The sequence below is a fragment of the Cyprinus carpio genome, chromosome B7 (assembly GCF_018340385.1).
Source record: "Cyprinus carpio isolate SPL01 chromosome B7, ASM1834038v1, whole genome shotgun sequence".
Classification (NCBI taxonomy): domain Eukaryota; kingdom Metazoa; phylum Chordata; class Actinopteri; order Cypriniformes; family Cyprinidae; genus Cyprinus; species Cyprinus carpio.
In genome coordinates this window covers 23053462-23079098 of record NC_056603.1, presented here as the reverse complement: position 1 = coordinate 23079098, position 25637 = coordinate 23053462, and the positions used below count along the sequence as shown (strand labels likewise).

General features: G+C 37.8%; 1 protein-coding gene across 5 annotated transcripts in view; it reads left to right on the top strand.

Annotated features, from left to right (window-relative positions):
• ambra1a (autophagy/beclin-1 regulator 1a) overlaps positions 1–25637 on the top strand; it is a 69243-nt gene that overhangs the window by 20172 nt on the left and 23434 nt on the right. For all 5 annotated transcript variants that reach the window (XM_042727993.1, XM_042727996.1, XM_042727995.1 and 2 more), the window contains 3 exons: positions 4460–4570; positions 16094–16282; positions 17300–17454. In XM_042727993.1, coding sequence (XP_042583927.1) covers positions 4460–4570; positions 16094–16282; positions 17300–17454 — 455 coding nt within the window. The remainder of the gene's footprint in view (positions 1–4459; positions 4571–16093; positions 16283–17299; positions 17455–25637) is intronic.

The window sequence follows — 25637 nt, the reverse complement described above, 5'->3', positions numbered from 1 at the left end:
TTTTAAATAGTATGTGAAATAAACATTTTGCCAAATTTTTGGAAAATATTAACATCTCTCCCCCTCGTTTGTTTCTCCACAAGAAGTTAGTAATGTATGCAAAATTCCATCCAGATAATTTATCATTTAGGGTGTGCTCAACAAAGGTTTCTTTTTATTTAACAGGTACTTCAAGAGCTGATTGGTGATATTAGCAAAGCTTTTTTTCACTGATGAAATGTTGACTGTTTCTGATGTCAGAGATGAGGGACAGTTGTGGACTTAAGGTTAGAGAGTCAGACTTGGTACCAGCAGGGATTGTAGGTGGGGGGAGTGAATGACCTGCGCTGTCTTCCACCTTCAAAACATGACTGAGGTGCCCTTGAGCAAGGCACTGAACCCCAACTGCTCCAGTTGGTGTTGGAGGAAATGGCTGCCCACTGCTCTGGGTGTGTGTTCACAGTTTGTGTGTGTTCTCGTATTCCCCTTTTTTTTATACAAAATTCACAGTTTACTAATGGTTTTGTATAATTATTAATTACGTGCTCTTATTGTCATTAAGACTACAGTATATGAAGAACTTTGTTGAACACATCCAAAATGTAGTCCAATCTCAGCAAAATCTGGTTTGTTTCCATTTCTCATTACGGAGAGTTGACTGGGAGGGTGCGAGGAGAAGATTTAAAGTGTCCAAAAATAAGGGCCACCCTAATATACATTCATAAACTTTAAACTGTATATTTTTTGGCATTATTACTCAACTTGTTTTTTTTTTTTACTACTATGCTTTTCTGAACATAGTTTAATATATTCTCTCTGGCAGATCACATCATCAAATAGAGACGCCTTAAACCAATTTGATGGATGTATTTAGACTAAAAAAGAAAATTGTTGTCTGTTAAAGCTTTGGTGAGGGGCATATCTGAGGATTTGCCAGACTGAAGCGTCAACATGTTTGATTAACTGATTTACAGGGAAAAAAAGAGTTCATTTTCAAATGATATTTGCATTTCATCCCTTTTGATACTGTTGTCCTTTGAGAGTGACAGCCTCTGGGTAAAACGAAGGAGGATGCAGCTTGTTGGATCTGTTGTTCATGCAATCCAAATCTATCCAGATGACACAGCATTATGACATGCTGGGCTGCTAACTGTTTCCAGAAAACATTGCATTGCTCAGTCATGCCAGCTGGACGGTTGACTACTAGTTAACACTTGTAACAGCTTTCCTGCTCTGTGTGAAAAGGTGCAGACCTGACCTTGGTGCTAACTACCTGTGTCTGTGAGTGCTGAGAATGTAATTGGTGTTGAGCAGAAGTTTAATCAGCCAGCAGGGCGGGAAGTGCTGATCCTGCCAAGACTCTGAGACCTGTTAAGCTAATCATCCAAACTTTCAAATGATCTCCCGTGGCATTTGCCTAGTGTAACAGAACCATTTGATTGTCTGACACTGTGCTTTTGAGGCTCACAAAATATTAAGTGAATCCTAACATTAAGAGAATGTGACATGAATTTTTTAGAATTTAGTTTGAGACTAGTTGAGCTTGTGTGTGTGGTTTGTCTACTGTTCATCGACCTGTGGCTGACTTTTCTTCCAGAACTGTACCTGACAGAGCAGCCACCTAGAAAATACACTCACTCACTTTCACTCTTTGCAGCTGTCTATATATTAGGCTTATAAAAGCCTTACAAGATTACATTTGGCCATCTGATTGCAAGTTTAAGTATCAATGACTTTGTTATAAGATAATATACAGTATAGTGCTAACTTATCCCTCATGCTCTTTTTTTTTATTTTTTTGACTCCATTTCAGTTAGTCTCAGTTAATTCTCTCTCTCAGGATGGTGTTTTTGAATAAGAGAATCATATGTCATCAAATTACTGTCAGTAAATCGTCCAGTAGAATTGTTACAGTGAATGAATATGGATAAAGCATCAATAATATTTTATTGATGAAAAATGTGTAAAAATCAAATTGGCTTAGTTTGTAACATTACAAAACTGTGATCACTAACTGTTTATATATAAAGTATTATTAGTAGTAGTACGGTGTTTAGGGATTGTTCACCAAAAAAAAATTACAATTCTGTCAAAATATTTTCTTTAGCGTTCCACAAGAGAAAAAAATCATACAGGTTTCAAATGACATGAGCGTGACACATTTTTCATGCTTTGGATGAACTCTCCCTTTAACAAACAAGGTTTAGCAGTGAACTTTTAAACTGGGTGTTTTAAAATACCTCATTTATAAATCTGTGAATATGTAAATGACTGGAAAATGTAAATGAATGTATCCCCCAGTGTCTACAATCTCTGTCCACCTTATAAAATTCTCCTCAAGCACTCAGCACCCCCATAAGTTCCATTTTTCAAGGCAATTTGTTGTTCGTCTCAGAGAAAAACGATGGCCGTGAAAAAGGTTTAGCTCATAACTGCACTGTGACAGATGATAAATACTTAATCCCTCACCCTCGCCTTCGTGCTTTTTTTTTTTGTTGTTGATAAAATTGTCATTTAAGTGTAGCTAATTCATGTAAACTCGGTCTGTTCCACTCCACTCCTCCAGATTGTCTCTAAAATGAAACCATGTAACAGTAAAATGATTAATTATGTCCTTTGTTTTTTGAAGATGACTTTGTGTCACAAGGATGTGTTATTCACATTTATGTGTTATTCACCATTATAATGTTTTTGGCCTGATGGTTTGCCCTGATGTTGACCTACGCTTCAGAGAGTAAAACAAACTGATTATTCAGTTTCAGTCAACACACTCGTCTCAGTTCTGTCCATCCTTTTGTTCTCCCTTATTTCCTCTTTAAGAGCTCTGTCTCTGTCTTTATGGCCGAAACTTACAGTACTGTTCGCCATTTTTAAGCATGCAATAAATTGTTCAAAAGTGACAGTAAAGGCATAATATTACAAAACTTTTATGAGAGAAAAAAAAACGATTATTGATTTATTTTAACTTAAAACATGTGTTGTTTTAATAATAGAATAACACCAAGACCAGATGTATTGAATTTCAGGTTAGGTTTAGTGTAAAGTCCGCAGCATTCCGCTCCCCAAAGGGTCTTTTATACTGAGAGAAGCTCTCCGGCTCATTAGTCCATGGCTGTTAGAGCAGCTCCTGAAAGCCTGTCTGAATGCGAGCTCGCTGCACCTGGGTGTCTGTGGGCTGTAATGGGCAGACAGCGGAGTGCAGGGGGAAGCTGTGTAATAGATATTTATGTCTGCATTACGTCTCCTTGAGTCCAGGTCATAATAGGCAAATCTAATCTGTTAGCCAGGCCCAGGATCGACCCTCTACTGGCAAATGGACCTCTAAGTGTACTGTTCGGCCAAATCTTTCCCTCTTCCCTTCTGTAATTATAATGTGACAGGGCTGAGCACTGAAGAGGACAGCCTGACATTTCCTTGTTTACCTCAGAGAAGAATTATTTTGCATACAGAGACCTGTATTAAATTCATTGGCGAGTGTGTTGTCTGATTTGCTAAGTGCCCGGAGTGCAGTATAGTTTATATAACCATTGAAGGACTCTTCATAGAACAAGTTATCGCAGATAGAGGAGATTCCTCAGGCAAAACAAAGCTTAAATGTTATTGTCTAAATTAGATGCAGAAAAGGATTTGTAGATATATCAAATAGTGGAGATATGTAAAACCGTTTCCTTATTTTGTCAGTTACTTTCGTCTGCTCTCGTTTAATCTGGTGTTACCAGTCTTAGTAGGGCCCATGTTATTAATTTTTCTGTGTTCTGCTTGAGTGTTCAGGCCTTGGGTTGCACTCAGAGATGCACTGTAAACTGCAATAAAACACAGTAGAGCCTCTTTAGTCAAATGCTGTTAGATTTTTCTTGTTCTTGTAATGTGCTGTTTCTGTTGTGGTCAGATGTACACTACCATTTAATAATGTGTGGTTGGTAAGTTATTAATAGATTGAAAGAAGTCTTCTTTGCTCATAGGTAGCATTTTATTTGATTAAAAAATAGAATAAACAGTAATATTGTAAAACTTAAAATACCTGTTTTCTATTTCAGAAATTGTATTCCTGTGGTGCAAAGCTACATTTTTAACAGTCATTACTCCTGTCTTCAGTGTTGGATGATCCTTCAGAAATCATTCTAATATGCTGATTTGCTGCTCAAGAAACATTTCTGATTATGATCAATATTGAAAACATTTATAATATTAATATTATTAATTAATATATAATTTTTGTAGGAAACTGTGAATAGAAAGTTCAAAAAGGACAGGCTTTATTTGACACAGAAATCTTTTGTAGCCTTTACTTTGTGATCAATTTAATGCATCCTTATTGAAAAAAATGACTGACCCGAAACCTTTGAATAGTACTGTATGGAATGTGCATTATCAGTCTGTTTACGTAGAAATATTGACTGGTTGATGAATTGTTTAATTGGTGTATCTGTAACATGTGACTCTTTTTTTTTTTTTTTTCTCCCCTCTCTCTTTTTTCAAGGTGCTGTAATTGGGGACGGTCAGTCTGCAGTGGCCAGCAACATAGCTAACACAACGTATCGTCTCCAGTGGTGGGACTTCACCAAATATGACTTGCCTGAGATCAGTAATGGTGAGTGGTTGCAGGGGTGTATCAAAGCCATTATTGACAAATAGACTGTCATATTATCAATGAGAGATGGGGGGAATTAATGTATCAGTATATTGTGATTCTTTCTTTAATGATTCTGATTAATCTACAGTCGTCTTAAGGTAAGTTTTAAACAGTGAATATTCCACACACACACACACACACACACACACACACACACACACACACACACACACACACACACACACACACACACACACAAAAACTCTTGAGCAAGTATCTAAACTGTCTAAATTATCTGTCACATGTCGGATCATACTCTAAGAGGCCTGGTTTTGGTTATGACTGAGTTTTGCATACAAACAGCAGAATAATCAATAAAAAATAGGATTAGGATTGAACCCACCCCTGGTTCCAGTGATGTTTTGGTGGGGGATTTTCCAAAAAGGCACATGAGTTCTTTCTGAGATTTAATATTTGCCATGTGCCCATCCACCCGAACACAAACACAAAATGCTTCAATACCCCACAGTGTTGAGGAAATCATAGTGAGGGGTAAGGCTGCACCATGATAGAGTAGCTGTAGAGAAAGGTAAGAGTGAGCACTCCACTGAGCACAAGAGTGCAGCTGATGGAGGACAGATGCCATGGACAGGAGAGGAAATTGGTCACATATTAGAGTTATTTTCTTCCCTGCCTCTCTCTTTCTTTCCCTCTCACGATGAGCGTTACTGGAAGCTCTTGGCGATTACCCATGGCTGATTACAAGATTGCAGAGTGATTCTTGTTATCTGGGCTTGATCTCACACCTGGCAGCACTTAGGCACTAACATCTGTTCAGCCAAAGGTTAGCATCCCTCAGGGCATGTACACACATCCAGATACACACAAGAAAATAAGTGCAGTGAATGCTGTGATTGTTGCACTATGAATGTAAGAAAAAAAAAGAAATCAAAGTCAGTCCTTATAAAATTCAGTTTGGCTTTCACTTATCTCTTAACCCAGATGTGCCCAACCTGCTGAGGATCTGTTGGTGGATGAGGATTTTATTTGTCAGTTCTGTCGAAGGCTCAGTCAATTTTAAATACTCAGATCTCCAACAGACAGGGCAATAAAACTGACATGAGTTTAGCAGTGCTGGTGTTAAGAGTGTAAAACAAAACTGAATAGAACTGAGACAGAACAGCACAATGCATATCACACATGCAGAAGTATTGCTCATCCCAATTTCCAGTTGGGTTCTGGTTCAGTCAAATGACAGTTTTAGAGGACAAAAAAGATTTTGTTAGGTTTTCGTTAAAGCTATTCAAATACACACAATTGTTTTGGAAAATCCCCTTACCCTTCTTGGCTTGCAGAATCCCCAGCTTTGCCCCAAACACCCTGCAAGAAATCTCTGGCTTCACAACATCCTGCAAAATATGGTTTGTTGTGGCTTATCGTGTTTATTGTAAAGTACCCCCAAAAAAGATGGATTGAAATATTTGCTGCCAACTAAGAATTAATTCTAATTGTTTTAGCTGCTATTTTATCTCTGTTTGGTGCATACAGGCAGTCGTGGTTGTCCCAAGGGTTGATCATAGGAAGTTTTCTCATTCAGATTAGAAAGGTGGTCCATTCAGACTAAGAATGAGTCCACACCACACAACTATAATGATAAAGATGCAGATCATATTGTTGGAATCACTTTCAGAGCATATTTTTTCCAGCTGATGATTGGCTAAAAACTTTGACAGCCAATCAAAATTCTTCCTTCTTGAATTCAAGTTATGCACATAAATGCGCAGTTGGAATAAACAGATCGATATCATCTGTTGGTATGGATGCTAATGTGACTATCATTGTAGTTACTGTTAAAGTTTTAGTTTTTGCTGTGAACAGGCCTTTATGATCATGAAAGCCACAGCACTGTACTGCAACACTGTAGAATAAATTATTCTTGTGCTTTCAAAATGCAACTTTTTGTTTTTATGTTTTCATTCAAAATTTATAAAGTTGAGTTACAAAAGACTTACATTTTCAGCAGACAGTACTGAGAAATGAATCCATTTTTGTTAGATCCACACAGCTTGCAAAGTGAAAAAGTGAATGTTAACTAGCATTGATTGATTGAGTTTGAGTTCTTGTAAAGAAGAAAGCCAGCAGTTGTTTAATATCAGAGCGCGTAGCATCAGATTTGCTATAAGTATCACTAAAGTAAATGGGAAATAGCGGGAGGTAGAGCTGGACCGTGTCGGCTGAGCAGAACACTGACCCCCTGGGCAGAAGCCCTCTTCACTTCCCAGTGGGCTGCTTCCACTCTACAGAGGGCTGAGTGCATTCTTCTGTCCTCCCACAGTAAACATTCCCTCTGGCTCATCAGTGCAGTCCAATTACAAATACAAGAAACCTGTTATAGGCATTAGATGTCAAATAAACTGTGCTATTGATTTTGGAGCCCATTCGAAGTTCATATATTGTGCTGCAGTCTTAGCACTGAGTAATACTTAAACTGCTCATGTTGAATTCGTAGAAGCTCATTGTTCTACATAACACTTAAGATCGAAACATTTCCATTAGACATGCTATTACCATAGCTTTTAATTAAGTATGACTGGGCTTTTGTGAGCCTTTTTCTTTATGTGGGTCTATATGATTCTCCTCTATAATTATTTTAATGCAGTCTGGTTTAATTGAAAGAAAAAGCACTTAATCTTCTTAGAAAATGTTTTAATTATGTGCTCTGGCTTACATATTGCAGAATCAGTTAGATACGTTAATTAAGAGAACTTTTTTCATCCAAAAATTGTGGAAGGACATATCTGTTAGAAATCCAATGCACTTGTTAAAAATAGCTTTTCAAAAATAGCTGGTCAGACCTCAGGCTATATAACCATTAGTGTAGATGGGACATGTTACAGATTTTTTTGGCCAATTCCAAAAAAACCTTCCTTGGACTCATTTGTGCCTACAGAGGTGGAGAAATCTATTGGGCTTATGCAAATCTGAGGCAAAGACATCTGAACGTGATAGGCCTTTAGCTGAGCAAGCTCATTATCAAATGTGAGCTTAAATTCTCTTTACTAACTACTCTTTCCTTAAAAACCTACTTTCTGGCCAACTCAGCCTAAGAGCAGAAGTATTAATGAGCTAAGATGTTTCCATGCTCTCTGATGCATCTACTTCATGATAATATATGGCTTCAAGAATCTGAAATAGAGTGTCTCAAGTACAGAGTGTGGAAGTGCTCTACATCAAAGTTAACCATTATTTTATTAGAGCAGAGAACGTGACTGGCTGCACTGAAGCTCTGGTGTTGATACATAACACCAAGGTTTACTTACTAAACTTGCATGTAGCAAGTTTAATAACAAGTACACAAAACAAGTAAAGTCCACTAATTGCCAATATAATATAATACAAACTCTCTGTCTAGGGGTGCTGGACTAGCCAAGGTTCCTGGCCCTGTAATCTAACACCTGTTCCAAAGTGTATGGATGAGTTATGTGTGTGTCAGTTTACGGGATGCCCAAAAAGGCATTTCTCTTTTGTGCCTGGTGACCTTTCTTCCCATCATCTTGGTGCCATTTAAGGCTTAGACCAGCTTTGGTGTCAAATGGTATAAAGATGCCTTTGTAGTGGTGCTGAAACAATAGTGAAGATGATGATATTTAGATAAAACAGTAACAGTCCATTATGGGGGTTAATCCAAAGTAGAGAGAACAGCAGGACTCGTGCTTCAGTTTCGTGAGGTTAGGTCTAGGACAAAAGCGGTGTGCTTCCATGTGCGTCAATATTGTCCATAACCATGTAGCTAATCCTAACAAATATCTGTGTGTTTAAATATTAACTAGCTAGATTATCACCAAGGTAGCATTGGTTTTACCATTGTTCAGGTTTGTATGCTTTACACTATGCCATTCAAAAGTTGGGAGTAGGTAATGAAACAAATTCTCTTTCGCTCTCCAGGGCTGCATATATTTGATCAATCAACTGTTTATTTTAAAATATATTTATTTCTGTGATGGCAAAGCTTAATTTTCAGCAGTCTTCAGTGTCACATGGTCCTTCAGAAATCATTCTAATATGCTGATTTGGTGCTCAAGAAACATTTCTGATTATTAGCAATGTTAAAAAATAGTTGTGCTGCTTAATATTTTTGTGGAAACAAGAGAATTGCAGGACCATTTAAGAAGGAAGGTCAGCAAGACTTTTCAGGGAAATGATTGTTAGAGAGCGGTTTGGGAATTTTCAGTTCAAATCCAGCTCATAAAGCTACAGAGGGCTATGGGAGCTCATATCGAGAAACCATTTACATCATCCTTCCAAAGTCAATAATGTCAGGAATCTGCTGGGATCATAAATCAGTGTAATTGTAACTCAGACTAAATATAAGCCATCATAGCTGATTTATCATTTTAACACCGCCCAGCTCATTAATGTATAATTAGAAGAGGGATAGTTTTTTTTTTTTTTTTTTTTGGAAGTTAGGAACAAGGCCTCAGCAGCAGAAGGTAAACACTGTCATTTATGATGCTGCCTCCAGCAGCTCTTCTTCTGTCCTCTGCTTTGTTACGGTTAAGATGAAATCTTTAGTCCTGTGTACATTTTGTTCTATATAAAGACCAAAACAGAGGATCAAAGACAAAACATTGCCAAGCCCTACGATCTTGCAGTTCCTGAAATTAAAGATGTTTCTGAGTTGCCTAAACTGAAATCACAGAATTGCTAAGGGCTATGTGACTTTTACTGGGATAGCAGCACACACTAGTTTTATTTTAATTAGGAGAGCTATGAGTCAAATCAAATTAAATGCTCTGCTCTAGTTCTTTTTTTAACAAGTCCTCTCTCGTTAGAGCTAAGCAGGTGTAGCAGGTCATCATTCTGTGAATAAGATGTGTGATTTTTGTTCCCCTTCCTTCCCCCTCCATTTTAATATTTTTTTTATGTGTTTACATGTTCACTCCCATGTTGTTCTCATAAAAGCAAACTCAATCAATGGGTTTAAGTGCAGTGAGAAGATTTTTGTGACACTTGGAAAGTAAAACCCCAAATGAAATTTGAGACTGTCAGTGCAAGGCTGTGTTTAAAGTGTTAAGGTGTTTTATTTCTCTGTAAATTCTCAGATGCTGAAGGGCTTTTTCAAAGGCTGTAAAGATCCAGTTTCAAGATAATAATAGATACTTTACACACATACCAGACCCATTGATGCAAAAATGCAACAAGAGTCTATGAATATTCATTTTTTTCTGATAAATGATGAAGAGGATTTTATGTAAAATGCTTCAACATGTTTAGTAAGCCCACAGCTATAAAGGAAATGAAATAGGCTGCATCTATATTATAGCGAGCGCATAGTGTAAAGCGCTTGCAGCTGCTGCTTCATTAAATTATGGCCTCAATAGCATGTCTACATTAAATGAAAAAAAGAGCACAACCTCTTTATTGTCTCATCTGTGGTTGCCAACATTGGAAATATAATGGCGCCCTGGGAAAACAACTGTACTCTCCAGAATACAGAAAAAAATGGGAAATGCAGGATGGTTGTGTGTAGTGTAAGAAACGTTTACACGGAACCCGTTTTTTCCTGTATAACTGTGCTTCTTGTTTTTCAAAGTCTTTTGCAGCATTTTGTGCATGTCGAATCATTTTAAAAACATGTAAAGGTAACTATAACGATACCTATATTAACTATATTAAAATCCACATCAATGAACAATAACATTTTGTTTATTATAAGCATGCAGGTATGTTCTTTGCCATTTTAAACTCTTTAAAGTAGGTTAGATTCTGACTGTCAATTTTTGTATTGTTTAGCAGCTGAAAAAAAGTACTGAAAAGGGATTCCAATGATATCGTTCCTCTGTTGCATTATTGTATAGTTGTGGTGTGGACTTTGCTCTTCTTTCAGTTGGTAAATCAGAATTGAAAGCCATGATTTGAAAGTGTGAAACTTGCTAAGTGCCCTAATGAAGACATGTCTCCGTGTTAAAGCCTGTTTACAACAACAAAAATGTTCTCTCTCCCTTTCCCTTCACTATCTATTATATGTTACACGAGTGTGATTAATGCTGTTAATCTTTAAGACTGTGAACCAAGACCACTTGTTTTGGGCATGTACACTAGGTTAGAAATCTGGCAAGTAACCAACATGTTGTCAGTGTTGTTCAAATCAATGACCCATGAACTGTCACCAGACACTGAAACCAATGTTACTGCAGGAGGACTGTCCCTATAACATATGTACTGGAAGTCATCTTTAAGTAAAAGGATAATCTATAAAAAAAATTTTTTTAGTGTTTTTGGGTAAAGTGCTAAAGTAGATGTTTTTTGAAGATGTAGTTAGACTACAGCTAATGTATTTCATTTCCTGTATTTATCTGTATTTATTTATTTTCTAATGTTCAAGTGCTGTGATATTAATAGACACTTAGACATCTGGTCTGTGGTTTTGTGCCATTTAAAAGAACATTATTGTAGCAGTGTTTCTTCGCTGTCATCTAAAGGGCTCTTTGCATATATGCATGTGGAAGTGGGATGTTTGTGCTTATATGAATGCATGTGTACTCCGTATTTGTCGACCTTGAAAGTAGGTTATTCTGGATGTTTTTTTTGTTTGTTTTTGTTTTTTTCCAGGGATGTGTTAATCCACTGCTTCTTTCAATCTGTTCCTTATCCCTGTCTCTCATTCTGGCTCATTTAGTCTCTCAGTGACAAGAGATGCTCTCTCAGACACATTTCCCAAGCTCCTCTGCAGAAGTCATGCCCAGGAAATCTCTGTCACTACTTGTGTCACTTGATGACTTTGTACTGTAGTTTCAGATAGAGTGACTTTGCAATTGACAGAGAGTGTAATTGGAGTGAGTAATTCTGGACTAAACCAGTCTGAGCCCATTGGCTGGGTAGATGGAATGGATCCAGTATAAATATGCCTGTAAATGTCTGATTTATTTCAGTTGTCCAGATGCTCTCTGTCCACAGCAGCTGGAGTCCTGGGTGCTTCGTTTATCATTCTGTGTCAGCCACAAACCCAATCTAAACCCTAAAGAACATCTTTGTTCCACAAAAATAAATGATTAAAATACACTTTAGCTTGTATGGCAGTGGTCTGGGCTTCCCTTGGAGTGCCACCGGAATAGCCGTCACTTCAGCCCAGCAAATCCATTACTTAGATCCAGTAGGGAGCTCTGTCTACTGAAGCCGTGAGCCACTTATCCATCTTCAGAAGTGTGGGCCAACTCTTACTGTTACACAACCTGCCCTTCTGACCCTCTCCTGTCACAAGACAAGAGTTTTAATTTCATTTAGCCTTGATTATAGTGAGAGGCAGGTTCAATTGTGTGTGGGTGTGTGTGTGTGTGTTTCACATGCTTTATCAATCTAGAATGTTAATAAAATTTAGCTATTGATAAAAGCATTTACATTGAAGCCCGGAAGGGCAAAATCAGTTTATTTTATTTGTGTTTTTTTTTTTTAAGTGTCTTTATAAGACTGTTTCCTATGCTGTTTTTTTCTGCTATATGTAACAAACAAAATGGCAAAAAATCAATCTATAATTTTTCAAAATAGCAGATAAAACAAAAATCAGCAGTGTAGAAAAACATTTTGGAGAATATTTGAAAAATCATTTTTATACAGCAAGAAAAAGAGTGATATAGTCAGGGGTAGAACTAAAACTGTTAGTCGACATTATCAACAACGTCGACAATAAAAAACTGTCGACAAAATTTTTTGTTGTCGGGTAGTCGTTTAATGTCATATGACCTAATATAAGAGCCTGCAATAACGCGGTTTGACCAGTGTGGCGCTGTAGCGCAAGACTGTAATTCAGCTCTCCTGATGCAATTCAAGAGAAGGCGGCACAGCGCTTCAGAGCAAAGGCAGCCAAACCTGAGACTGCTGAGTGGCATTTGGATGAATATGTAAATATAAACTGCGCGCTTTCCTCTCAATAACAAAATAAACACATCAAAAACTGACAGCTGTGAGAAGGCAGCAGTTTTAAATGCATCTGTTTACAGAGATGTGGATGTTTGCACTAGCTCTGTAGTTCAGTACTCCAGTAAAGTCCAGTACTTCATGTTTATTTATTTAGTACATTATGCAATAGACAGCAGATTTACAGTATTATTAAACATGAAAAACCAGGGTCAGTGTCACTTTCAGTTAGAATTGATTTTCTGTTATAAACTCTCCAGTGTGGAGCTATCAAATGATAAAATCTTTTTATTAGTGGGGAAAAAAAACATTTCATTAAAGTTATAGTTTGGTTTGCAGAGATCAAAGCTTAATTTAGCTTAGGACTGTTTTGATTATCATAACCCTATAACATATTTTAAGAGAAATTATGTCATGAATATTAGTTAATCAAACAAATTAAAACGTCTCATCACTTAACCTTTATTTGTTTCTTATCCATATGACTTACACAAAGATACTTTAGGTAATTAAATAATTAAATGGTGAATAAGAGAGTTTCTCTGCCATCTCATTTTGTGTGCTAAATATATTTATTTGTATAAATTAATTGTATAACTGTAATTACATAATATGACTTTCAAAAGCTAAAGTGATTACATTCATTTATTTTAGAATATGTATAACTGTATATTTTAACTAATTGCAAAAGCTGAATAATCAATGAATGTCTACTGATTAATCAGCGAAATAATCGATGATTAGCCGATTAATCGTTCTAATAATCATTAGATTAACTGATTATCAAAATGCAAATGACGAGAACACACAAACGCACTTGATACACTCCATTGCTGCCCCGGAAAAACAAACTGCATCCACTGTTAGTGTAACGCTGGGTTCTTTGGGAAGCTGAACACAGTAAACTTTCCCTCACATCCAATAACACACTTATTTTTGGAGACATTCTTGAACAAATCCTATGCAGCGCTGCCGAGGATTTCCCGATGAAGCGCGGTCTCACTCTCCTCTGGTCGGCGTGGGCATGGGCGCGCTTTTCCGAGAGAAATGCTCATATAAGGAGTTCCACCATTGTCTACATCATTAAATCCACAATCGAAAAAAAAAAAAAAAAAAAACAGCCGAAACTTGTACCAACCCGGAAGTAAGATTTTCGGCACAAAAATTCTTTTTTAAAACTTTGGCCATGTTTAGTATGAGAATCCATCTCTTTAATACTGTGAACAACTCTGAGTACATGAAACACCATTGTAGCCCCCCTTTAAAGAAAATATTAGCATCGTATTTTTAAGTGTACTATAAAATAATTGTATTTTTATTTAATACTCACTTTTTATTTTAAAATATAATATTATCACACTTTATTTTATTAATTTATTATTTTATTTAAAAAACAAATAAAAGAAATACTATACTATAATTGTTTAAAAAATAAACAATACTATAATTACTATTATTAATTATCTTATTTTTTTGTAGTTATATTTAATGGCCATTAATGTGCATTGTAAGCACCAAACCAAATCTCCAGGTGCTCTCATGAGAACCAGACTGAAACGACTTATGTGCCCCCCCTAAATATACTGTAGGTAAAAGACAGATAGAGGCATTTACAAAAATTCAGGTGATTATTACTTTATTTTATTGATCTCTATGTGATACACACTTGAGCATGGAACGCAAATCCTACATTCAGAACTGCAGATGGTGACTTTTTTTTGTCACTTTTTTTTTTTTTTTTTTTATCCCTCTTCCTCTCTCCCAGCTCCTGTTGGCCTGGAGTGAATGAGTGGGCATGAGTGACTGTGGGTGGATGGATGTGTGTGTGTGTGTGTGTGTGTGTGTGTGTGTGTGTGTGTGTGTGTGTCAGAGAGTGAAGTGCAGGTCTTGCTGGGCAGCAGCCTCATCACTGCACTAAATTGCTGCCCTATTTAATTGACACACTCCTGCTTAAATCTCCCCTCCTGTCCTCTCAGACTCTCTTGACCTTACTCGGTGAACACATGCACACAGATACACAAACACACACTGGGTGATTAAAACAAATCCATCTTTCTAAATGTGCATAATGACTTGCAGTCACCTGCCAAAACTCACCTGCTCTTGTTTAGCTTGTGCCCTCACACTTTTTCCAGCACCGTCCGTGCGCACACTCGCTCTCCAGCGAAATGACAAACACTTCAATCACACACTCACATTCTAAATCACAAATAGTCCTAATTACACCTCCCACTCACACGCACCTGATGCTTTATTCAGAGACCTCTGCACAATGACACATGTTGATGCATGAGACCAGAGCAGCACGTTAATGTTCCGTTAATACTTTGATTAAGTCGCTTCATCTAAAGTTGTTTTGAATCAGCTGTCTCAGCTCACTCACATTTGTGTTGTAATATCCCTGGGTTTACACAGTGTTTGTTTTCTGAATATTACTACCATTCTGTGTGTTGAGAGATGGCTTCATCAGGATGCAAATTGCCATGGAAACAGTAAAGGATTATGCTATGTGTATTACAGAAAATGAAAACAGGAATCAAAATTTATTTTGGAGTTGACATTTGGTTTCCAGAGCAGAAACATTATAATCTTCTCTCTGCATTCTGGTTGGAAGAAGGGTAGTACTAGATGTGTTTTATGTGTGTGTGTGAGGTTTATGTGCTGAAATGAAAATGGTACATATCTCTTTCTCTCTCTCTCTCTCTCTCTCTCTCTCTCTCTCTCTCTCTCTCTCTCTGTCTCTCTCTGCTTTCTTATTCATTAGTGTGGGCTGAACAGATGTGGCTTTCTGTTAGTCACCTTTATTGCTGCTCAACTTATGGCAATTCTGCAGCTTCTGCTAATTTAGCAAAAAGATTGTTACACAGAGTACTGCTCATGTGCAAACAGAGATTTGGATGCAAAATATAAATCTGGCAGATGCAGAGGCTGACAATGCAATCAGTTTTTGGCAAAATTTCAGAGCATGCTAGTTTAATGTCCTTGCTCTAAAAGGGGAGTTTAATGTTTAGTTTAAATACAGCAGATTTGCTTTGCAATATTTGACATTTAAAGTTCCTTTAATTATAACTATGCTTAAAGCATTCCCTGTTTTTCACTACTCCAAAACAAAATTTATGTGTTTGTTTGGACTAGAGATGTGATATTTTTGCAGTCATGATAGAATTGGTATGTAAATGTAAAATTTTAGTATCAGTCCAGTGAGTGAAAGTGGCCATTATATTTTATCTAATACATTATGTTCAAATTATCATGTAATTGCGCATTATTTCTAGTTGGCTCACCTATTCTTAAACACAAATAGATGAAATGTTTATTCACATTCAACTTTAAATTAAAATGTACATCTTCCATTTAACTTTTATAAAAAGATCAGAAAGATTGTTTTATTTTTTAGCTGTATGTATTTTAAAATATTTTCAAAGACATTTTAATCTGTATATGATGTTTGGTGTTATTTGAAGCATGTAATGTAATCAGTCTGGCAAAATGTAGATTAATACTGTATCTAATATTGGCCAATATACATTGCCTTCAAAATCCAAATAATCATCAGTTATCATTACCAGGCGCAGTTTCCATATTCCAAACACTAATTTAGACTCTTGTGTCTGATTTCTTTTTTAGCGTCAGTAAATGTGTTGGTGCCCAACTGTAAGATCTACAATGATGCGAGCTGTGATATCTCAGCAGACGGGCAGCTGCTGGCTGTGTTCATTCCCAGCAGTCAGAGGGGTTTTCCTGATGAGGGCATCTTGGCTGTGTACTCCCTGGCCCCACACAACCTGGGAGAAATGCTCTACTCCAGGAAATTTGGTGAGTGACCCTGAGACATGAACCACTCGACCTCATAAGGGCTGTTAGTTTGTAAAAACATAACTCTCCTCCCTCTGCTGACAAGGGTTTAAGAAACCGATTGAGCCATCAGAGCTGAAATTATTTTAAACTTGTGCTTAATTCAATCGAATGCAAAGGGACATGGCTGTTTGCATTGTGCTCTCACTTTCCCTCTAATTGGCTGAACAGACAGCAGTGATGGAGCTCTTTTAGAGGCATCTTTAATTAGATAGTCCCCATTTAAAAGCCAAATGAAGGCAGGGCTGGGACCAGGCTGCTAATGGAAACCAATGATGAGGAAGTATGAGTCCTGCTTGTTTTAGATTAAAGTGATTTGAAACGCTGTTCTCTCTCTATGCGGGTTGGTCATCTCCATTGGCTGTACAGGCCTCAAGGAAATATCATTCATCCTATTCAGTAACAGTGGATTAATTCGAGCAATCAACCAGGGTCCTCAATACTAAATCGTTCATTTCCATTTGCTGATCACATCGCTAGCACTCTTTGGCTCATGCACATGCCAAGCGAGGCTGATTTCTAAAGTTAAATGGTTATGAAATTCAATTAGGTTTTAGGATGAAAAATTATATTAGCTATAATTACAGTCTGCGCAGGTCTAGGTGTGAACTTTTCTAATTTCACACTTGACAGATTGGTCTGAATGCTCTGGTTATAACATTAACAGCAATTAATAATGTACAAAATTAACATTTTTGTATTAATAGGGTTGAAAATACATTTCCTGGAGTTTCATAATTTTAGGTCAGTTTTTTTCACAATAAGCTTACTGCCATTATTTGACTATTTATATGTAGTTACTGCTTATCTGGCTCATTCAGTGCATTGCTTTATTATATTGTCGCTTTAACAAAAAGTGTTAAGAGTCCTGTATCCCAGTCTTGTTGAAATTATTGTTTCAAACAATTGTGGTGATTTTCTAATGGTTTGGCTTAGCCTGTAGTTTTCAGTCAATGTTTCCATGCGTATTTGTCACAGGTCCAAATGCCATCTCTGTCAGTTTGTCTCCGATGGGTCGTTACGTGATGGTGGGTCTGGCGTCTCGCCGCATCTTGCTGCATCAGATCAGCGATCACATGGTGGCACAGGTCTTCAGACTGCAGCAGCCCCACGGAGGAGAGACGTCCATGAGGGTATGTCACTCCTGACCTCACATCTTCTTTAGAGACTCTCACAATCTAAAAAAAAATATGTGACCATGTCTTATGACAAAAGAAAGCACTATTTGTTTCTAGAAATCTAAACCACCATACCTCCTTAAAATAAAATGAAACTGTTAAGGTAAACTGGAAATCTGTACATGTATCTTACAATTAGGCCTTATTATATAGGATGTCAGTTATTATATAGGATTCAGTGTAATAAATTGATCAAGGTCAACAATTAAATATGAGCTGGTGCCAACAGCCTCGTGGGCAATGCACTGATATATAGTACTATTTAGGGCTGGGCGATATATCTAACGATATAATCATGCGCATCTAGTCAGTAAAGCCGGTTCCCTGATTAGAGCTAAATCGCCATCACCTGCTTTCAAATGGAGCGGCATTTAATAGACAGAGCCGTAGTTCACTGACAAGGTACGCAATATCGCGTTCATTATCGAAGGCGATTCATCTGGGATAATGAACGCGATATTGCGTACCTTGTCAGTGATCTACGGCTCTGTCTATTAAATGCGCTCCATTTGAAAGCAGGTGATGGCGATTTAGCGCTAATCAAGGAACCAGATTTACTGACTAGATGTGCATGATCATATCATTAGATATATCGCCCAGCCCTAGTACCATTGCACTTCAGCCGTCCCGGCTCACTGACCTTTCCTGATTCTGTCCCCCACTCTCTCCAACTTCACTTCCTGTCTCATTACTGTCTTGTCATAATAAAGGCAAAAACGCCACAAATAAATCTTAAAAATAAATTCATAAAATAGACACTTTTAAATAATAAAAAGTCAACAAATAAAAAATGCCTTCTAACAGCAGGATTTCCATCTAAATATTTATAACATAAAAGTACTGTATTTTTTTTAAATGAAATCTCAAATTTTCCATTTAAATGTTTTCTAAATCACTCTCAAAGTGAAGACTGCAGACAGGCCACAAAACCCCATTTACATCTTTTTTTCTCTGTTTTAGTCAATTTAGTCATTCCTTTCATCACGTTTGATTATTGTGATGTTTGGTTATTACTGGTGGTCTGCCCTATGTAGATCAGCTCTCTGTGCTCTCTACAGCAGAGGGGGGAGCCTGGGGTTTAGAAAAGCCTTTGAGTAGGAACCTGACCTAGATACACTCTCTTAGAAATAGAGAGGGAGAGACAAGTGGGGAAACTGTGTTTGTGTGGAGCGAAGGGCATAAATGGAAATATCTACATGGTTGACTTTTGTTTTTGTAAGCTTTGTTCATGGCAGGATTCTGAACGTGGATTAATTTGAGAGCGTTAGAGCAGGAGAGCTTCAATTTTATCCTTGTTCAGTCTCTAAACATACAACACCAAATCTCTCTCCACAGAGGTTAGAAAGCCGATGTGCAGTGAGCACTTGTTCGTGTTTTCACGGGTCTTTGTGGTTATTTCATCAGTGCTCCCCGCTCAAATCTCTGTGAGTTTCTTGCTGAGCCTCATTTGTATTAAAAATATACAGCTTCCTCTTAATTAGGCTGGTCACCACAGTGTAGTTCTTACAATAATGTCTTACAATAATGTCTTAATCAGAAACTGTGATGGTCTTAAAGGAGGTTAGTACTGTTGTTACTGCTGCTGGAGCTGTATTTAAAATATAATTCATACATGAATTCGGTCTCTCTTAATGATGCTCTCAAGCACTCTTTCTCAGCTCTAATGGTTATTGTACATCACTACCAGAGGACAATGCTGCTCTGTTATGTCTTATATGAGATAATGATGAGTCTTTAAGCTTCACAGGTATGCCTTCTGACTGTCAGCCTTTCACACGTCTCTGTGTGAAATATTTTTTTCCAGAACTGCTTTCATTGAACTTTTCTCTGCACTGAGATAAAAGTTTCTTGAACAACTAATTAACTGCTTAAACATCATTGAAGGAACTGCAAAAACCAGAACCATTTGAACTGTCAGATTAAGTTAAGTAAGAGCTCAGGTTTTCGTTGTGCTATTGTTGGTAAAAGATTTTTCTAGGAACTTTGTGTAGAATGCTTCCAAGCTAACCTGTGTGCGTGATGTAAAATTGAAGTCAGGATCTCAACAAAAGATGTTTAGGTCAGGACAGGACAGAAAAAAAATAATGCATGGTCATATAGGGCTTCTGTACACTTTACCTGGAGTAAAATATTTTTTGATTTACAACAAATTATTAAGTAATTCTGAATATATTAATTTGACATGAAAATGCATTATTTTACTTGTGTTTAGGTACTTTGCTTAGACGTTACAAATGTCTACAGTAACAACAAAATGTAATTTCTATTTTCTATTTTCACCTGGACCGAAAAATGACAATAGGCTTCTGCTGTGAATCATGGGAAAAAGGCGATAGGGTGCAAAATGCATATTAACCAATATATACATTTGCAACATCTTAACAGGGTGCCTGATTTCAGCTGTAGCCATAGCAACAGCACTTCTGGTGCATTTCATTGTCTGTGTTTTCAGCTTTTATGACTGTTTATAGTGACGTTTCCCACTCACGGTATGTTTATTTATTAGTTTCTATCATTTTTCATTCTATAAATATGTTCTGTTTCTCCTCGTGTCTTTATTTACATTTACATTTAATCATTTAGCAGATGCTTTTATCCAAAGTGACTTATTAAATGAGGAGAACAATAGAAGCAATCAGAAGAACGAGAGAGCAACAGTATACAAGTGCTGTGACAAGTCTCAGTTAGTCTAGCACAGTACACATAGCTAGTTTTTTTATAGAATAGAATAGGTAAGTGCTACAGTAGTATTAGTTCATCAGGTTTTGGCAAAAAAGATGTGTCTTTAGGCCTTTTTTTGAAAATAGCCAAAGACTCAGCTGTTCGAATTGAGATAGGGAGGTCATTCCAACAGCTGGGCACTATCCAGGAAAAGGTCTGTGACAGTTTTTTTGTGCCTTTTTGGGATGGGCCCACAAGGCGTCGTTCACTTGCAGAACCCAAGCTTCTGGACGGCGCATGAACTAATGAGTTTAGGTATATTGGTGCAGCGCCAGTTGTTGTCTTGTAGACAAACATCAGTACCTTGAATTTGATGCTAGCAGCTACTGGAAGCCAGTGTAAACTGATGAAGAGAGGTGCAATGTGAGCTTTTTTTTGGCTCATTAAAGACCACTCTCGCTGCTGCATTCTGGATCAGTTGCAGAGGCTTGATACTACATGCAGGAAGGCCCACCAAGAGAGCATTACAATAGTCCAGTCTAGAGAGAACAAGAGTTTGGACAAGGAGTTGTGCAGCTTGCTCTGATAGGAAGGGTGTAATCTTCCTAATGTTGTATAAGGCAAACCTGCAGGACCGGGCTGTTGTAGCAATATGGTCTGTGAAGCTTAACTGATGATCGATCACAACTTCTAGGTTCCTGGCTGTCCTGGAAGGAGTTATGGTTGATGAACCCAGGTGTATAAAGAAGTTGTGATGAAGTGCTGGGTTGGCTGAGACCATGAGCAGTTCTGTCTTAGCAAGGTTGAGTTGAAGGTGATGGACCTTCATCCAGCTAGAAATGTCTCTGAGACAGACTGCAATGCGAACAGCTACCGTCAGATCATCTGGTTGGAATGATAAGAAGAGTTGAGTGTCATCAGCATAGCAGTGATAAGAAAAGCCATGCTTCTGAATGACAGAACCTAATGATGACATGTAGATGTAGAAGAGAAGAGGTCCAAGCACTGAGCCTTGAGGAACCCCAGTAGAACCCCGGTCTGTAATTTTCTAAATTTAAAGAGGGTTTATTATGCAGTGGGGATACCCGAGCCTGCTTAAATGCTGTGGGAAATGTACCAGTGTGAAGAGAGGTGTTGATAATGTGAGTAAGCGCATGTATGAGTGAAGAAGAAATGGCTTGAAGTATGTGAGTGGGGATAGGACCGAAAGGTCAGGTAGTAGAATGATTGGAAAGGATAAGTTTGGAAACGTCCATCTCCAAAATTGGAGAGAAGGAGGAGAGAGTGTGTATTTGTTGTTATGAATTTATTGGTATTTATTGGTATTATCCAGATTTATTTTTGTGGTTTGGAGAATTGGTCATTGATGTTTCTTGTTTTATTTATGAAGAATATTGCAAAGTCATCAGCTGTAAGAGTTGATGAAGGAGTAGGGGGAGGAGGACAGAAAAGAGAAGAGAAAGTTTTGTAAAGTGTGCAATTGTCAGAACAGTTGCTAATTTTTTTGTGGTAGTATGTCGTTTTAGCAGTGGAGACATTTGCAGAGAAGGAAGAGAGGAGGGACTATATACAATAAGTTCAAGTTTTTTGATTTGCGCCATTTCCTCTCTGTACCCCTGAGTCTAGAGTGATGTTCACAGAGAACATCGCACAGCCAGGGGGCAGAGGGGGTCGTACGTGCTGGTCTGTATGAAAGAGTGCCAGTAGCACTGTTTGTGTCCAGTGCTGAAAACTGAGAGGGTGAAGGAAGTGAGGATGAAACCATAGAGGATAGGCGAGAGGGAAAGAGTGAGAGTACAGTAGGTTACGCCGAAAGGTGACCTGAAGAGGAGTGTATGCTATGTCAGGAGTTAGTGTGAGGATAGAAGTGATGAGGAAGTGGTCTGAGGTGTGTAATGGAATAACAAAATGTTATCAGTGGAGGTCTAGTTGGTTACCTGATTTGTGAGTAGCTGTAGTAGACACTTGAGAACGAATGAGGCAAGCAGAGTGTTGAAGCCAGCAGCCTGGGTTTTTTCTAGATGGATGTTGAAGTGGCCATGAGGTTGAGACCGGAATGAGTAGCAATAGAAGAAATAAATTCTGCTTTGTTCACAGCAGACTGGCAGTTCCAGATACCAAATTCCGGTCTCAAACTCATGGTCCTAACTGAGACTTGGATCAAACCAGAGGACACTGCCACTCGTGCAGCCCTCTCCACTAATTTCACTTTTTCCCACACCGCTTGCGCAATTGGGATTGGAGGTACTGGTCTACTTATCTCAAATGAATGGAAATTTGATCTTCTACCATCTATAACAGGCAACAGTTCATTTGAATCACATGCAATTACTATTACCCACCCTGCTAAGAGCGAGTGTCACTGTGTGGTATGGTAGCACTACTGTAAGGGATCGCATACGTCTGCAGAGAGTTGTGAAGACTGCTGAGAAGATCATCAGGACTCCACTGCCCTCTTTGCAGGCCATTTACCATCGCAGAGTCCACAGAAGAGCTTCATCCATCATTAAAGACCCCAACCACCCCCAACACCGACTGTTCACACTCCTACCCTCAGGATGGAGGTATGGGAGTGTAAATTGCAGGACTTCCAGATAAAAAGAATAGCGCAGCGTTTCCACCGTCGGGCCAGAAGCTCTGCTGTGCGTCACTAAAACCCGCCCTTTACACGCCTCTCAGGAACAACGTCATGCAACCCCATCGTTTCACCAACAAAGAGAAGTTATCAGAAAACTAATGAGAAATAAGTCACTGGAACTAGCACGATCACAAAACAAACACGATAACAGCTGCCTTTTGTTTGCATGCTTTGTTAAATATTCAAATTCAAAAGCATCGATGTTTTACTATAAGTGATACATTGAGCATAATGAATCAATTTATCAGGACCTCAAAATTAATCACACAGAAATAAATGTATTTCTATTTTATTTATTTATTTTTAACGCTTATGAAAATAGCCTGCTTATTCAGTCAAGACTGTTTCTGTTTATTTGTAGCCACAGTAACCTATATACGTCACATTTAGAATGAATGATAATAACTCTATTTTTATAAAAGCTCCCAAACAAAAAACATTATACTTTGATGACATGCTACGCGGAGCTAAACTCTTGAGACAAGACTTATGACAGATAAAATATGTTACTAAATAAATACACAATTGTGATAGAGAATAAGAAGCTGACGTCTCATTTCTCCAAGTGGTTGCATTTACCATGTTTATTATGGTAATGTTAATGTTTAGCGTGCATAGTCTTTTACATCGCTTATAAATATTTCTGCCTTTTATGATGATTATAATCCACATCGGATCGCGTTATTTCAAACATTCGCTGCTGACTGAAAGTGAGTTTTTAGCTCAGCTTATTTTTTAAAAGTTTTTAATGTTGATGTTATAGCTGTTATCTTTCTGAAATGAACGGCGCTGACACTCTCCAGACGCAGAGAAACTCCGCCTTTGTTCATAACCACTCCTCTAGCCCCAGCTGGCCTGCTTTGGCCCAAGGTTTTCGTCGGGCCAAAAAACCCTGGCCGTTGGCCCCGAGGAAGCCCCGACGAGGCACGATCAAGCCCCGGAAGTGACAGTGGAAACGCCACTGGCCCTGGCACGCACTAGCACGCCCGCTTTAAGCCCGACAGTGGAAACGCGGCTATTTATGCTGCGGGGCCTGGGGAGCAGTTGGGGGTTCGGTGCCTTGCTCAAGGTTACCTCAGTCGTGGTATTACCGGCCCGAGACTCGAACCCACAACCTTGGGGTTAGGATTTCAACTCTCTAACCACTAGGCCACGACTTCCCCCCGAAACTCCTCCTTCCCCTAGACTCTTAAACAGGTAGCTAGCTAGTGGACTTCTCTATCTCAGATAACAATCAGTTCAAATTGTTTCATCTCATTGAACATTTGTAATGTTATTGCTGTTATTACTACCTTTGTATATTTGTTAATATTACTCATGTAGCCTCATCTCAATTTGCATATCTGTTACTGTTACTGCTGCTATTGTTATCATGTAGTTGCACTCAATTTGCGCATTACTGCACTGTTGTTTTTTGCACATAAGTTAATACTGTACATTCGCATATATAGATATCATATACATAGTCTATATTTATTTTTTTCACATTCTATATTCCTACTCTATCCTTGCATATATAGATATACATAGTCTATATTTCTATTTTCATAGTCTATATTCCTTCTACTGGTGCATAGTTTTTATTATGTTTCTTATGTTGTATGTATGTATGCGTGTTTATTTTGCATAGAGTATAGTTTGTGTATGTGTGTGTATAGTTTTGCACTGTCTTGGCATTCATTGTGGACAGCAAAGTAAGAATTTCATTGCTCAAGGAAACTTGTTTTCCTCACTGGGTATATGACAATAAACGTTTTGAATCCTTTGAATCCTTGAATCCTTGAAATGGAATAGAGAGTGAAGTAGTAGAGGACATGGGGACAGGCCGTAAATAATTAGGATTGGCCTGCCTCCAGCGTACAGTGGGTCTTTCTGAGTGTTAATACTGTAGTAATAGTAGAGATTTGAGAGCACATAGTGAGTACAATTGTCTAAACAAGTATATAAGAACAAGCTGTACAAAAAGTAAAGAAAGGGGAGAAAAGAATACTCATGTGCCTTGTCGGTGTCCTTGCTCGGTGGAGTTGCACAGGTAGAGTCGATGGTCTTAACACTCATCGGTCTTCACACGATGACTAACCAATTTTATACTCACCTAAATAGTCGTTATTGAAGTCAGCTGGCCATGCCTTACTACTTAGCAGACCAAAACTGGAAACTCACGCGATATGCAAAAGAACAAACGCGAATAGTGACTTTGATTATGGTAAACACAGTAATCAAAACAATGTTTCCTAGCAATGACAACCATGCCAAAATCTAATGAGAACAGAAAACAAAACACTTACAAACTGCTGTCCTCTTCTGCTGCTCGACTGCTTCTACTTCTATTTATTAGAATAGATCTTTCTGTTTATTTATTTGAAGTTATATTTTCTCGTATGGTAGATAATGAATACATTAATAATTCAGCACTGTTAATGTGTCTGCTTATTAGCAGGATTTATTATACAGCGGAGAGTGGAAAGAAAATGAACAAAGGTTAGCACAAGGCTCAATCTCCAGCTTTGCTGTGAACAACTTTTTCTACATATTAATTTTTTAATGTAATAGTGATTTTCATTCTCAAGCTGTTTTAAAGTACTTGTCATGCCACTTACCTACCAGTATTGTCTAATAGTGCTGATGCACACTGTAGTTTCACATTAGGGTGCTTTAGATGGGTAACTGGCAATTAATGTCTGTTTTATGAGCAATGTAATATTTAGGAACTAATAGAATTTTACAGTGGATTTCAAAATAATTTTTTAAAAGAAATGAATACTTTTATTCAGCAAAAGATACATTAATGAAAAGTGACAGTAGACATTTGTAATGTTACAAAAGATTTGTTTCAAAG